Genomic DNA, 16003 nt, shown 5'->3' on the forward strand with positions numbered 1-16003 from the left:
TTGGCTTTGCCAAAATGAAAGTTACCTAAAACTTCAAACAAAATTCTTTCTTGGAGCATCTGGTACTACAAAGTAAAAGAAAACATCTTTCTCTATAAATTACTTACTAAACTTTTAGTTGTTGTTGTTAAGCACAGTGGCTCATGCCTATAATCCCAACACTTTGGGAAGCCAAGGCGAAGGATCACTTGAGCCCAGGAGTTTGAGACCAGCCTGGGCAACAAAGTGAGACCATATCTCTATAAAAAAATTTAAAAATTAGCTGCATATTGGTGTGTGCCTGTAGTTGCAGTTACTCAGGAAGCAAAGAAAGGAGGATCGCTTGAGCCCAGGAGGTTGAGGCGGCAGTGAGCTGTGATTGTGCCACTGCATTCCAGCATGGGTGACACGCTGAGTATGTACTTCAGAAAAAAGAAAATTTAAATTTAAAAAAGCCCCAACTGTTCTTTACTGAGTAAGAAAATTAGGATATTAAGAGGAAAAGAAGCAACAATTGCATAGCATGACAAAGTTAAAGAAGCTAGCTAATGTTACATTTTGAAACCTGATAAAACACTAAGATGAGTTTTTTGAAGTATAAAAATAATTAAGGTACTGAATTCTATTTTTTAAAAGGGACGGAGCCCTTCAGTTAGGTGACGCTTCTACAGAAAGCTCCATCGCAAAAGACGTAAAATTATAAAACCTTAACAGAGAACACAAAATAAACTTAAGGACACTAGTCAACTGTTTTGTTATAAATTACCCCAATAACCTTATAAATAACACTCCTAATTTTCATGTTGTTTAAAGTCATACCTTTATACCATATAAAATATGCAAAGTGTGAAATTCAATAATTTTCTGAGTCCAAAATGCTTGACATATGATAAAACTGTAAAGCATTTTTAAGAAAAGTATAAAACCAGCACTGTCACCTGTCACAAAAGTCCGGTATCTTAAAATGCTGCTCAAAAATTTGCAAAGAAACATGGCTAGAAGCAACATATAACCGAAAAGAAACTATTTGTGTTTTTGCCATTTTACATTTTTATTGTCAGAAGTATTTCCTCTTTTCCAAACAGAGGTTTATATCCTCTATAACAGCATTATCTGACAGAAACTTCTGTAGTAATAGAAATATTCTCTATCTGCCCTGTCCAATATGGTAGCCACCAGCCACATGTGGCTAATGAATACTTAAAATGTCACCAGTTTGACTGAAAAACTAAATTTTAAATCTGAACTAATTTAAACATTGCTCGTGGCTAGCGGTTACCCTACTGGATAGCACAACTTTTCGATGTTGCCCCTTGAGTCGGCCATTCTGCCCAACCACTACTTGTATATTTCTAAATTCTTCTTCATGTGTTCTCGTCAAAGCTCTGCTGTAGACTGAGCAGTGCAGTGGTGACATCACCTTAATGGTTAATTCTGTAGATGACTTCATATTCCTGAAGTTGATGGACAAGCGCGGCATCAGGGTTAACACATCTTCCTTTAACATGAGCAAATGTCACCTCTGTTGAGGATCCCAGCATTTCATGGAAAGGGACTTTTCATCCAGTTTCTAAGTTCCCATCAATAAATTTAGTCCCAGGGTTAAAAAGTATTATGTCTTGATTATTTGTAATATCCAAAACAAATATCTAAATACGTTTGTTGAAAGTGTGATAATAAAGTTCAGCCCAGTATTTTGTCTTACTCATGTTATACGGCTTATTCTACAGTACAGGTAGCTCGATTTTCATACTAGGGGACTACAGAACTAAAACCAGAGGCAAAATTTCCTGCATTGCTCGTTTCATAGAGTAGATTGAATCCTGAGCATCCTCTTTACACTACAGGAGGAAGGAGAACTGCAGCTTCATGTTCTCCACTGACTCAACCTGCAGCTTGGAAGGTTGTCCGGAAGGGTAAAATTGCCCATGCAACCCCGTTCTTAGGCTGGCAGAGGAGGCTAAAGAAGGAAGGCTGAGAGGTCCACAGAGCTGGTGGGTGAATAGCAAACTTACAATGAACACAGAATTAAAGGATCCTGGTGAGCCTGAGCAACAGAAACTCTAGGCAGGGAGGGTTAGGAGCCCTGTACCCAGCTGCCATGCTGCTGCTGTCTCCTCCACAAAGTCTCTCTGTATCCCTTAGACTGTCTAGATTCCAGCATCATCACAAACTCCACAACTCTAGTAATTGTTTATCCATAAAATAATTTATATATAAAATTCAATAGCATAAAAGATACAATGGAAAATTAATCTTGGGCTCACTTTAGGAGCACATATACTAAGACTAGAACCATATAAAGATTAGCATGGCCCCTGTGCAAGGATGACACAAAAATTTGTTGAATGTAGGCCGAGCATGGTGGCTCATGCCTGTGAGCACTTTGGGAGACCAAGGTCGGTGAATCACCTGAGATCAGGAGTTCGAGACCAGCCTGACCAACATGGGGAAACCCCATCTCTATTAAAAATACAAAATTAGCCTGGCGTGGTGGTGCATGCCTATAATCCCAGCTACTCGGGAGGCTGAAGCAGGATAATCGCTTGAACCTGGGAGGTGGAGGTTGCAGTGAGCCAGAGATCAAACCATTGCACTCACGCCTGGGCAACAAGAGCGAAACTCCGTTTCAAAAAAAAAAGAAAATTTTGCGGAATATTAAAAAAAAAAAGAAAGAAATCTCCTTTTCATCATTGTTGCTCATCTCTTATCACCAAAGGCAAATGTTGCCAGTTTCTTGTTTATCCCTTGCCCTGCTAAATGACTTGATAGCTCTGCCACCCTCCACTTGAATGTTGGTTTTGTTTTTTTTTGGGACAGTGTCTTGCTCTGTCTCCCAGGCTGGAGCGCAGTGGCATAATCACAGCTCACTGCAGCCTTGAAATTCTGGCTCAAGCAATCCTCCTGCCTCAGCCTCCTGAGTAGCTAGCACTACAGGCATCTGCCACCAGGCCCAGCTGATTTTTCTGTGAGAGACAAGAGCTCACTATTATGCCTAGGCTGATCTCAATCTCCTGGCCTCAAGCAATCTTCCTGCCTCAGCTTCCCAAAGTGCTTGTATTTGTAGGCACCACGCCCAGCATTTTAGATTCAATGCAAACTTTACACCAAAAATATGCCCAGCATTTTTACTAACCATATCACAAATACCTAAGAGATCACTGATTACCAAATTATGCAAGTATTTAGCATGTAATGCTGTAATTCTTGACTCCACGCTGAGAAAGCTTCATAGGGCAGGAACCATATTGCTGTATTGTATAACAGAAAGCATACTTGACCAAACTTCCTCAGATCTGGGTGCTAGGCCTGCCATTTACTAGCCATGTGATCTATGACCCTTATTTTCCAAATCTGTAAAATATGACTATGACCTCATCTCTACCTATTTCACTGAGTTAAAGGATTAAAAACAAAAATAAACATGGAAAGTACACTGGAGGCTCTAATGCTATTTAAACGTAAGGTAATTACTATTCATTTATATCTCCATAGCAACCACAACAATTAAATGTACATTGAATATGTCATCTAACAGATATGTGCACACATCCTATCATACAAAGTATATGCTATTATTATATTCACGAAATTAACTTTTTCCTTAGGTTCGCTGAATGAATATAACAACCCAAGTGTCAACAGAACATCTTTCTTTTCAGGAGTCTATAACTTCAAAAAGATCTCACTCATAATGAAAAGATGTAAATTGTTTAACTAGCTTCTTGATTTTTCTCTTACGTTGAAGAAAAATTGTTCCTAGTGAGAAGAGCAGGTATTGTATCAAATTTTTTAAAAATTTATTTATTTATTTTTTTAGATCAGCCTCACTTTGAAGGCCAGGCTGGAGTACAGTGACACAATCACAGATCACTGCAGCCTCGACCTCCTGGGCTCAAGCAATCCTCCCACCTCAGCCTCACCAGTAGCTAGGAGTACAGGCATGGGCCACCAAGCCTGGCTAATTTTTATAATTTTTGTAGAGATAGGTTTTTGCCACGTTGCCCAGGCTGGTCTCAAACGCCTTGGCCTCCCACAGTGCTGGGATTACAGGAGTGAGCCACCTCACCTGGACTAAAATCAAGTTTTATCCACAACTGCTGAGGAAGACTAACAGTTTTTCCACAGGAGACGAGGGCTGAGGAAGGGTCTGATAAATGTATGGGAAACCATTCAGGCAACACTGGAGATTAAGTCAAGTCAGCTGTCCAGCAGGAACGGAGGCTATAATAGTAAGACAGCAATGAAGTCCTGCTAAAACATCTCTTTAATCCCTTTAGAATAGATGGTAACTGTCAGAAAGAGGAATTCAGACAGAAAAAGCACAGGAAGGAAAAACAGAATGGCTCATTCACATCTGATTTTTAATAGAGAGCGAATGTCTCAATGTAGGGAAAGATCCTAACTTTTAGTAGCTTTTATCACAGGTTTTCCTTACCTCTTCTGCTGTACTAACATGTCGCCTCTGAGTTTTCTTGGGGCTCAAAAGGCTTCGACGACATGAACCACTCCAAGATGGACTTGGAACAGGTTTAATAGGAAAAGATTTTTCATATGCAGATATATAGCAGTGATGGTTTGACTTTCCCGCAAAAATGTTTGAGAATCCACTAGAAAAAAAGAGTTTGTAAGAAAGATAAGAATAGATAATAAGTAAAATAAATCTAATCTAGTGATTATTTTTACTTTCAAAATATAAAACCAAACAAACAAAACAGGTAAAATAATAAGTGGTACCATTTGAGGGAAAGATACAAATAAATGATATGTAAGGATGCTGCATCACGTTCTGCCACTCAAAAGATCTTACATCGTCAAACTATCAAACTACAAAATTATCGAACACTTAAAACAGTATTTTTGGATCCACAATCTAGAATTTCTTTTGGTCAGCCACCATATAACTTTATGGTACAAAGCATAACAGAATACATATCTTCAAAAAACCTGGGTTCTAGGTATGCTAACGACACACACATTTTCTGTTATTCCCTATGCCCCTTATACCCTGCCTGTTGTAGGAAATTAAGATTACATATGTAAAAAGGCATAAAGGCTGAAGCCTCTCAACTAAGCTTTTAAACTGAATTTTAAAATTTCCTTAAAGGCCAACAGAGGGCTCCCATCCTTCCTTAAAAATAACAAGACGGCTTTCTATTAGGCTGCATCATTAAATTCTCCTTCTGGCCTATTTACTTCCTCTGAAGAATTTTTGTTTCTTTATACTATCTAATGCGAAACATTGGCAAATTGGCATGAAGAATATTGTGAACTCAAAAACCCTGTCTAATATCTAAGGCTTACTAATTTTGAGGGTTTTCATCTTTTTTGAGACAAAGTCTTGTTCTGTCACCCAGACTGGAGGGCAGTCGCACAATCTCGGCTCACCGCAACCTCCACCTTCTAAGTTCAAGTGATTCTCCCACCTCAGTCTCCCGAGTAGCTGGGATGACAGGCACCTACCGCCATGTCTGGATAATTTTTGTATTTTTGTAGAGGCAGGGTTTCACCATGTTGGCCAGGCTCGTCTTGAACTCAGGTGATCTGCCTGCCTTGGCCTCCCAAAGTGTTGGGATTACAGGTATCAGCCACTGCACCCAGACAATTTTAAATTTTCTCTTTTCTTTCTTTTTTTTTTTTTTTTGAGATAGAGTCTTGCTCTGTTGCCCAGGCTGGAGTGCAGTGGCACTATCTCAGCTCACTGCAACCTCTGCCTCCCAGGCTCCAGTGATTCTCCCGCCTCAGCCTCCTGAGTAGCTGGGATTACAGGGGCATGCTACCACACCCGGCTAGTTAATTTTTAGTAGAGACGGGGTTTCGCCATGTTGGTCAGGCTGGTCTCAAAATCCTGACCTTGTGATCTGCCTGCCTCGGCCTCCCAAAGTGCTGGGATTATAGGCATGAGCCACTGTGCCCGATCAATTTTGAGTTTTTTTCTACGTGCTCTTTCTCATCTATCATTACTAGAAAAGTTTGAGGTACTTATTCTTAGCATAATAAATTTTATTTTTTCTTCAAGACTCAGAATAGAGAAACACAGCTGAGTATTCTAAATTCAATGAAATCAATTCTTTAAATCATTACATGTAGTTTTGATACAAATCAGACAAGATCTAAAGAAAATCAAAAAGTGCATAATTCTCTTTAAATCTTCAAATTCTAAGGGTTTCTATGTGTGTGAAGAGTGGGGAAATGAGCAAGGACTCAGAATTTGGGAACAGGCTTACTTTCTTCGGGTGAGTGGATGCAACCAGGAAAAGATGGCAAACGCAGTGTAATTGTCAGGTAAAGCTATGACGGGTTCTCTACAATGTCTTTTGTATTTGTGTTTCTAAAAGAATTCCAGCACCTATGCATGTTTCTTAACATAAAAGATTACTCTTCTAAAGAAACAGTACAAGGGCATTCTGCAATGCCGGAAAGCAAGGGTGTTACCCAAAATTAATGAGCTAAGGTCAAACAGACAGAGAAGCAAGCTTAAGGGGCTTCCACTAGCCAAATTTCTGAGAATGTGAGCATTAAAAGAATAGCCATTATAATGGATTGCAAAACACTGAATCCATAATGCCACTAAAAAAAGGAACAGACAATTTCATTTGAACCATATGACGTGGCTATTTTAGGAAAACCTTACTTCAAATACTGGTAATGAAAAATCTAATCATTTATCCTGCCTTTCCCATAGGAGACATATTTCAGGGTAACCTAATAGCCCCAGCTAATGAAAAATGCAATCAGAATGCCAATCAGGAAGTGCTGAAGAAGTGATTAAATTAGAAAAATATTATTTCATTGACTCTAACAAAACTATTATCAGCTAAGTATTATCAAATGATATGAACTGTTAGGCAAGATGGCTGATATGAAATTCATCATCCAGGTAATGCCAAAGTAACATAATTTAGGTTACATTCAAGTCACAGGGGAAAACCTAACTGTACCATCAACTACCAGACCGTCGGCTCCTCAATCAAGAGGTCCGTCTAGCATCACGAATGATCGGAGAACCAAAATAAGATAGTTTGTTTTTCTAATGTGATAAGCACAGTGACACCTTCTAGTCACATCAAAAACCTAGCTTACAAAAAATACAGGTGATTTTTTGACAAGATAATGACATCATGAGGAAGCAACCTGTCAAATCCAAACAGTGGAATATTATACAGAAAAGCCATGTCACTTAAAGAAAAGGAGGTTGTTCCAGTTATAAAATACAAAGCCAGTAACTTCCAGATGCAATTCTAAATTAGATACTGGTTTAACCAAACTCACTATAAAAGATACTTTTGGGTCAACTGAGAAAATTTAGATATATTTGGTGTATAAGATAAAATTTACAAAAGAATATGTACACTATGAACTCATTTTGGAAAAAATATGTGTAAAGGCAGAGAAAAATGTGTGGAAGGATATATACTAAGATACTATAGAGTTGATCTCAGGCTGGTGGCAATGTAATGCCTTTATTTTTTATTTTTGCTTCACTATATTTTCTGTATTTTTCCAAAGTACATGTACTATTTCTGTGATAACATTTAAAAAATAATAACAGTGTGGTTTTATTGAATTTTAAAAGCCACCTGCTAAATGATGTATATAGGAAATCTTTAATGAAGACAAAATAGTATCACACAGTTAATAGAGTGTGTGTGTGTGTGTATCATGCTATATATAAGTAAGAAAGAGTTAAGAGAGAAACAAGTATAGGAAAAGGTTTGAAAGAAAAAACACTAAGGAGAAGGGATTGAGACTGTGGGTAGTGGTCAAGAGATCTTCAGCTCTGTTGGTAGTGTGCTGATTTCCACAATGCGAGTATATGAATGAATTACGGTATACTTAAGAGAGGAGGATAATCCAGGGAGTACTGACACGTTCCTGGAGTCCATGTGGATAAAATAATAAGATAAAATAAAACAAAGCCATCTTGTTGGCTTCTATCAACACCACAAAGCTCAACCTTGACTAACCAGTATATTAAATGATCCCACATTTCTAAAATACACCAGAACAGAATTTAGGTAGTCATAAATACTATTTTAGAAAAGAAATATTTACCAATATAATAAAGTACCTGAGGGAAAAGTTTCAAAGCCAGCCTTCATTTGGCTTTAATAACCACTTAATAATCCACGTAAGTTTAGTTAGGTAGAGATTATGAAGTTGGGATAAAGTTCTCTGTGACTTTTTTTTAATTTTTCAGACGGGGTCACTGTCGCCAAGGCTACAGTACAGTGGTGTGATCCTGGCTCACTGCAACCTCTGCCTCCCAGGTTCATGTGACTCTCCTGCCTCAGCCTCCCGAGTAGCTGGGACTACAGGCACACACCACCATGCATGGCTAATTTTTTTCTATTTTTAGTGGAGATGGGGTTTCACCATGTTGGCCAGGCTGGTCTTGAACTCCTGACCTCAGGTGATCCACCTGCCGTAGCCTCCCAAAGTGCTAAGATTAAGGCATGAGCCACCGTGCCTGGCCTGTGACTCTCTATTTACTAATATATAGAAGTAGCTTGGTCTTCTTGACTAACGCCATGAGAACTACTTTAGCTTAAGTCAGGTCTCTGCTCAGATGACAGCTGTATGTGCTGGTTTCTTTCCTACTCAAATTGCAGAGATTGACTGATTTCACTTTAAGATTTGCAAGAGCCATATTGATCTTGAAGGGGCCCCATATTCTCATATCCACCAAGATTTACTTAAAATTCTCTCTTCTAATGATAAGATTTGGCTATCACCAAAATTCAGCACTAAGTAAATGAGAAGTTGAAAATGTGAAATGGATTTGTTCATATCCCTATGGTTTTAAGTCCAAAAATGGTGTTACTCTTTTAAAATGCCAATGTAATAACTATATACCTTTTAGTCACTTTCTCTTATGTCTTAGGAAGGCCGTGAGAACAAGATGACAAAATACCAACCTTGAGGTCTTTCGGGTATCGAGGTAAAGACTTCGGCTATTTCTTGATTTTTGTAAAGTTGAGCTTGATGATGGAGTAGAATTTCTCCATTGGCCATTTGCACTCTGGCCAAAGGTTCTTACGTCTCCTGAGCCAAGAAAACTGTCTGAGGAAGGATTATCTAAAAATATAAAAGTTTGAATAAATTAAACAAATTCTACAGGTGGTTCTCCTTATGACTGCAACCACAAGCAACCATTGTATTCCAAAGCAATGTGGCATATCACCATGTCTCTCATGGAAGAAAGATCCCAGTCTCAACTGCCAGTAAAGTCTGCAGTAGGGAAACGTCTACAAACTATAATTGATTCAGCCATACTAACCTGAAAATTGATGAAGGAGCTGAATCCTGCCACAGCCATGTGCCTTATCTGCATCAATGTGACTCCGTGGTGTCCACCAAAAGTCAACATTTTACCCCAACTATATCTTGCAAGCACTCCCAGGCCTGGGCCTGAAAGAAGGTAGGCCAGACCAGTAAGAAAGCAGGTGGGGGGCCAACGAGAATTGTAATTCAAATGACAAACAGTTATTGCTTATTAAGCAGCTGGTGTCACTTTCTTCTTTTTAGTTACCATGTTCAAGATTCAGGTACTCTCTCAAAGAGCAGAGATAACCTAATTGCTGCTTTTTCTGGTTGGCTTATGGCAAGGAATGACCCATCATATACATCTGGTTCTGGTGTAATAATCTGCAGTCATCTAATGCCATAATCAAACATATTATTACTCCAATGCTTGCTACTAAAGTCAGATTATTTGAGAATTGCTTATAATTTGAATTTTCTAATTTGTGGATTATAATCTGGGATGTCAAAAACCTCCTGAAGTTTCAGCTAGAAGTAGTGGAATAACTTCTATATCCTCCTCTCCTTATCTGCAGAATTGGACAATTTAAAACAGCTCCCTCAGAAGAACTTCAGACATTAAATTATGGAACTCTAAGAAGCTCCAGTGAAAACACAAGAATAAGAATTCTTTATTTCTAAATTTTTTTCTAAGGCTGATATCATTTTTAAGATATTCTTTTAAAGCATATTACTATAGGACTTTTCACAATATTGTAAATTTATGCTATTAAAAATGTTTAATGTATCTTTTAATGCTGTATCCCAAAATGTAGCCTTCAAAAATACACTTTTGTGTTTCTGTAAGCTAATCAAGATGTCAGAATTTAGGGTAAATAAGACAGGAAAAAAGAAGCAGTCAGGGGTGGTGTCAGTACTAGTTAATGTACCAGTTGGTGACCTTAGTCTAATAATTAAAATAAGTTAATTTACTTTCAAAATTAATTGTAACTTTGTTCCTCTGTAATCAGCTATCTATGCTTAGCATCTAGTATTATTACTCTGAGGACAGAAACACGAGGCTAATTGAAATGAGTCTTAGTAAAGAATTAGAAAATTATTATAGTTAAGTTTAAAGTCCTAACAGTAGAAATCTTTGTCTCTCACATGTTTTGGCTAAAATTTGATTAGGAAATGATATAAATAGAGATATCTATTTGAGGAACTGGTCTATTAAAAATGCAAATTACCCTAACAGGTGTGATATTTGAGACCAAGGATAAGACAGAGTAGCATTCTCAATGGCATATAACAGAGATTGCAGCTTTAAAATGCAAGGGAAAAAGCAGAGGATCATCAAGTCTGTTTAAACAGAAAGAGGTGGTTCCAACCCCACTCAATGAAATTGCTGAAGAGTGCTCTATTGCTGACGGGATCAAGCAAGGTTAGAGACGGACCAAGAGTAAACTACAGATACTTTTCTTTTTGAGCCAAAGTCTCCTCCTGTTGCCCTGGCTGAAGTGCAGTGGCACAATCACAGCTCACTGCAGCCTTGACCTCCTGAGCTCAAGCAATTTGCCTGACTCCGTCTCCCAAGTAGCTGAGACTACAGGTGCATACCACCATGTCCGCCTGATTTTTGTAGTTTTTTGGAGGTGGGATTTTACTATGTTGCTCAGGCCGGGCTTGGACTCCTCGCCTCAGGTGATACCCTCACCTGGGCCTCCTAAAGGCAAAGTACTGGAATAATACAGGTGAGTCCCTGTGCCTGGCCACATATAGTGAGGGTTTAGCATAATAGTCTGTCACCACTGATTTCTGTAAGAGTTAAAAATACCACAAATAAGATGACCTATTATGTACACATACATACACACAGAACGAGAAGAAAATACACTAAAAATTTAATTGTACTTATGTTCTAATGATAGGGTGATGGGTAGTTTTCTACTTTTCTATACAAAGTTTCTGCAGGAACAAGCAATACTTTTATGAATATAATAAACTTCATATTAAAAAAGAATGTGTCAAGGCCAGGTACAGTAGCTCATGCCTGTAATCCCAGCACTTTGGGAAGCCAAAGCAGGTGGATCACCTGAGGCCAGGAGTTCAGCACCAGCCTAGCCAACATGGTGAAATCCCATTTCCATTAAAAATACAAAAAACTATCCAGGCGTGGTGGCACATGCCTGTAGTCCCAGTTACTAGGGAGGCTGAGGCATGAGAATCACTTGAATCCGGGAGGCGGAGGTTACAGTGAGCCAAGATCGTGCCACTGCAGTCCAGCCTGGGTGACAGAGCAAGATTCTGTCTCCAAAAAGAAAAAAAAGAATGTGTCAGGTAACTACCTACTATCAAAGTTCCTGTTAACTGTAGTTAAGATGACAGCAGGATGTCACAATCATCTTACCTACCAAATATTTTGAAAACCTAACTTAACATATTTTCCAAAGAAAAAGATAATGATTCTAAGCATGAGCAAAATCATTTCTTTGCATCCTAATCTACTTTTCTGTTTAGGGTGAAACTTTTTTTTTCCTTGAGACAGGGTCTCACTCTGTCTCCCATGCTGAAGTGCAGTGGCACCATCATGGCTCACTACAGCCTTGACCTTCCAGGCTCAAGAGATCCTCCCACCTCAGCTGCCTCAGTAGCTGGGACTGCAGGTGCATGTCACCATGCCCAGGTAATTTATTTTTATTGTTTGTAAAGACAGGGTCTCAATACACTGCCTGGGCTGGTCTCCAACTCCTGGGCTCAAGTGATCCTCCCACCTTGTCCTCCCAGAGTACTGGGATTACAGGGGCGTAAAGGTTTTTACTGAAACAAACTAAACTGCAACAGAGTATTTAAAACTTTATTTAAAAACAAAGTCAATGTTTCTAATACCCTAATCTTCAGTGCTTTGAGAAGCAGATTTTTTTAAAGCTTGATCTACAGAGGTCAATCCAATAAAGCAATAAAGAAGTTCTAGATCCTAGATCCTAAAGTCTTTTTTTTTTTTTTTTTTTTGAGACGGAGTTTCGCTCTTGTTACCCAGGCTGGAGTGCAATGGCGCAATCTCGGCTCACCGCAACCTCCGCCTCCTGGGTTCAGGCAATTCTCCTGCCTCAGCCTCCCGAGTAGCTGGGATTACAGGCATGTTCATCCTGGTGGAGGAAGGGGCAGAGGGCACGAGGGAAGACAAGTACCAACAAAGTCAGTATCAGCAGATTAAGGCAGGTAGACTGAGAGTCCATGTTAAGCCCAATCAAGAGGTAAGGCACAAGGTGATGATCACAGCAATCAATGTGGTGATTATTAGAAAAGGATATATCCAAAGGAGAGAGCAGAATTGGAATGGATGTGGAAAGAGGAAGAAGTTTTTTTTAAGTCCACAATAAAAAGTAGTTTGGTTGTTTGTTTTTTATGATGGAGTCTTGCTCTGTTGATCAGGCTGGAGTGCAGTGGCACGATCTCAGCTCACTGCAACCTCCACCTCCCAGGTTCAATCAATTCTCCCGCCTCAGCCTCCCGAGTAGCTGGAACTACAGGTGTGTGCCACTATGCCCAGCAACTTTTGTATTTTTAGTAGAGACGGGGTTTCACCATGTTGGCCAGGATGGTCTCCATCTCTTGACCTCATGATCCGCCCACTTCAGCCTCCCAAAGTGCTGGGATTACAGGTGTGAGCCACCATGCCTAAACAAAAGTAGGTTTTAATTCAATACTTCATTATAAGAAAAAAGTATATAGACCATTGACAATCAGATATAAAATTCGATTTTTAGAAAGTGACCTTTGAGGTCTGTGACATGCCATAAGCTTGTTTGATCAGGGACTAGATGAAATTTGTTAGAGGTACAAATGTGAGTTCTCTGCTTCAAGCTGTGACTAATTTAGAGAATGAGTCTAATACGTGATCCAGTATCCCCATTTCAGTATGACTTTATTATTCACTGTTGTTATTCTCTAATCATCATCACATAACTGTTATGAAATAATTCTTTTCCAAAAAAAGGTGCTCAAGTGAGATAAAGCTTTAGTGTAAGACTGTGGATATGAGAATCAACTTGTGGCATGAGGATAAACATAAGAAAAATACAACTCTCGACAATCATGTAACTTGAGTAGAAAACTAAGGAATCTGGCCAAATATTAGGATTTAAGATAATCTTAGATATATTTTTTTATGAATATCAAGGGTTTACTGACACTTAGAAGAAAAAAACTCTATATACCAATGCTTTTAAGCCATGTTATTAACAATAGCTAAAAATCGTAAGGGTAAATGTGCACCTAAACCACGGGGAAAATAACGAAGCAAATTAAGGCCCACGCCCATTATCCCAAATCAAATGCTTGAGTCCAGTTCTATATCCAAATTTTAAATTTTAGGAATTTTAGAAAGATAACCTAGTATATTAGGTAACAACTTCAAGTATCATCTCTAACAGTACTCTCTAATCAAACATGTTACCTGCAGCAAAATATGAAAATACTCATTTTTACAGGAATTTAAAAAACAAAATATCAACAGCTTCATGTCAGTTCAAGTAATGAATTGAATTCAGGTCAGGTATTTTTTTTTTTGGAGATGCAGTCTCACTCAGTCACCGAGGCTGGAGTGCAATGGCATGATCTCAGCTCACTGTAACCTCCCCCTCCTGAGTTCAGGTGATTCTCCTGCCTCAGCCTCCCAAGTAGCTGGGATTACAGGTGTCCTCCAAAACACCCAGCTAATTTTTGTGTTTTTAGCAGAGATGGGGTTTCACCACGTTGGCCAGGCTGGTCTCAGAACGCCTGACTTCTGTTGATCCACCTGCTTTGGCCTTCCCAGGTGTTGGGATAACAGGCATGAGCCATCACACCCAGCCTCAGGTCAGGTTTTGAAACCAGATGAGTTGTCAAAAATTTTTTGGTTTTCAGAGGTTTTTGTTTTGGAATTACACATAAAGAACTGTATAGATGTGCATATCAATTCCATGAATCAGCAGAAAATGATTTTTTAAAAAAAAGAACATGCTATCAGATGAAAAACTAAAACTATCAGCCTGGAAAATATGGCGAAACTCCATCTCTACCAAAAAATACAAGAATTAGCTAAGCGTGGTGGCATGCACCTGTAGTTCCAGCTACTCAGGGGGCTGAGGTGGAAGGATCACAGCCCAGGAGGCTGAGATTGCAGTGAGCTGTCATGGCACCACTGCACTCTAGCCAGGGCAACAGACTGAGACCCTGTTCTAAAAAAGAATTAAAATAAAAAAAAAACTGAGTTAAAAAAGATTACATGTGTTAAATCATACAATGTAAACTATGTATGTACATATAGATAATCAGAAGAGACTACAGAGATTTGAGTTAAATAAGAGTTGAATTAGATGGGGTGCAGTGGCTCATACCTGTAATCTCAGCACTTTGGGAGGCCTAGGCAGAAGAATCACTTGAGCCCAGGAGTTTGAAACCAGCCTGTGCAATAAAGCAAAACCCTCATCTCTATAAATAACTTTTTCAAACATTAGCCAGGCATGGTGGCATGCACCTGTAGTCCCAGCTACTCGGGAGACTGAAACAGAAGAATTGCCTAAGCCCAGGAGGTCAAGATTGCAGTGAGTCGTGATCATATCACCATACTCCAACCTGGGAGACAGAGTGAGACTCTGTCTCAAAAAAAAAAAAAAAAAAAATTAAAAATAGGCCAGGCACAGTGGCTCACGCCTATAATCCCAGCACTTTGGGAGGCCAAGGTGGATGGATCGCCTGAGGTCAGGAGTTCAAGAACAATCTAGCCAACATCGCGAAACCACGTCCCTACTAAAAATACAAAAATTAGCCGGGCATGGTGGAGGATGCCTGTAATCCTAGCCACTAGGGAGGATGAAACAGGAGAACTACTTGAACGCAGGAGGCAGAGGTTGCAGTGAGCCAAGATCGCATCACTGCACTCCAGCCTGGGTGACAGAGAGAGACTGTCTCAAAAAAAAATAAATTAATCATTAGAATTGGTTTATAAGAAGGGAACTCTGAGTATAATTTTCCATATAGCTGTTTATTATTAAGCAATTGTTTTAACTTAGAGCAGAGATTCTATCCAATGATAAACTGGCATATGAAATTATAAGCAAACACAGCCTGAGTTCAAATGGAAATACTGATCATCTAATTTCATTAACCATTCAACTGTTCTTCCTCCATCATTAATAATGAGCTATCAAATCAGATTTCAGACCTGTTCATCAAAAAAGCCTTCTCAATAATAATGGTAGTAGAGTTACTTTCTGAGAAAATTGATTTTTCTATACAAATTATGCACATACTATGGAAGTCTAGTGCCCAGGGTAGATCAAGTATCACCCACTTAAGTCACATTTAAATATAGTATAAATTTAAGAGAGCATCATACTAATGACTTTTTAGGGGAGGAGATATCATCTTCCTGACAAAGAATCCTAAGGAAGCCAAATAACAAGAATAATTATTATTTGCATTCCAGTTTATCCTTATAAAAGTCCGGCTAGGTACAGTGGCTCACACCTGTAATCCCCGCATATTGGGAGGCAGAGGCAGGCAGATCACTTGAGGTCAAGAGTTTCAGACCAGCCTGGCCAACATGATGAAACCCCATCTCTACTAAAATTACAAAAGTTAGCTGGGTGTGGTGAGGCACCTGTAATCCCAGCTACCAGGGAGGTTGAGGCAGGAGAATTGCTTGAATCCGAGAGACGAAGGTTGCAGTGAGCCAAGATCACACCACTGCACTTGAGCCTGGGCAACAACACAGGGAGACTCCATCTCAAAAAAA

The 16003-nt window shown here is 39.1% G+C and overlaps 1 protein-coding gene and 1 non-coding gene across 6 annotated transcripts in view; one reads left to right on the plus strand and one right to left on the minus strand.

Moving 5' to 3' along the window:
* Positions 1-16003, minus strand: part of SENP1 (SUMO specific peptidase 1) — a 68180-nt gene that overhangs the window by 40974 nt on the left and 11203 nt on the right. For all 5 annotated transcript variants that reach the window (XR_013522440.1, XM_009003220.5, XM_002752092.7 and 2 more), the window contains exons 5-6: positions 8898-9057; positions 4418-4589 (exon numbers count right to left, since the gene is read on the minus strand). Coding sequence is in view for 4 of the 5 variants with exons in the window: in XM_009003220.5 (XP_009001468.1) it covers positions 4418-4589; positions 8898-9057 (332 nt within the window). In the remaining variant the exon portion in view is untranslated. The remainder of the gene's footprint in view (positions 1-4417; positions 4590-8897; positions 9058-16003) is intronic.
* Positions 2239-2342, plus strand: LOC118144646 (U6 spliceosomal RNA). The gene has a single exon (XR_004729404.1). It is a non-coding gene; the product is annotated as a U6 spliceosomal RNA (small nuclear RNA).

Source organism: Callithrix jacchus, chromosome 9 (assembly GCF_049354715.1).
Source record: "Callithrix jacchus isolate 240 chromosome 9, calJac240_pri, whole genome shotgun sequence".
Taxonomy (NCBI): domain Eukaryota; kingdom Metazoa; phylum Chordata; class Mammalia; order Primates; family Cebidae; genus Callithrix; species Callithrix jacchus.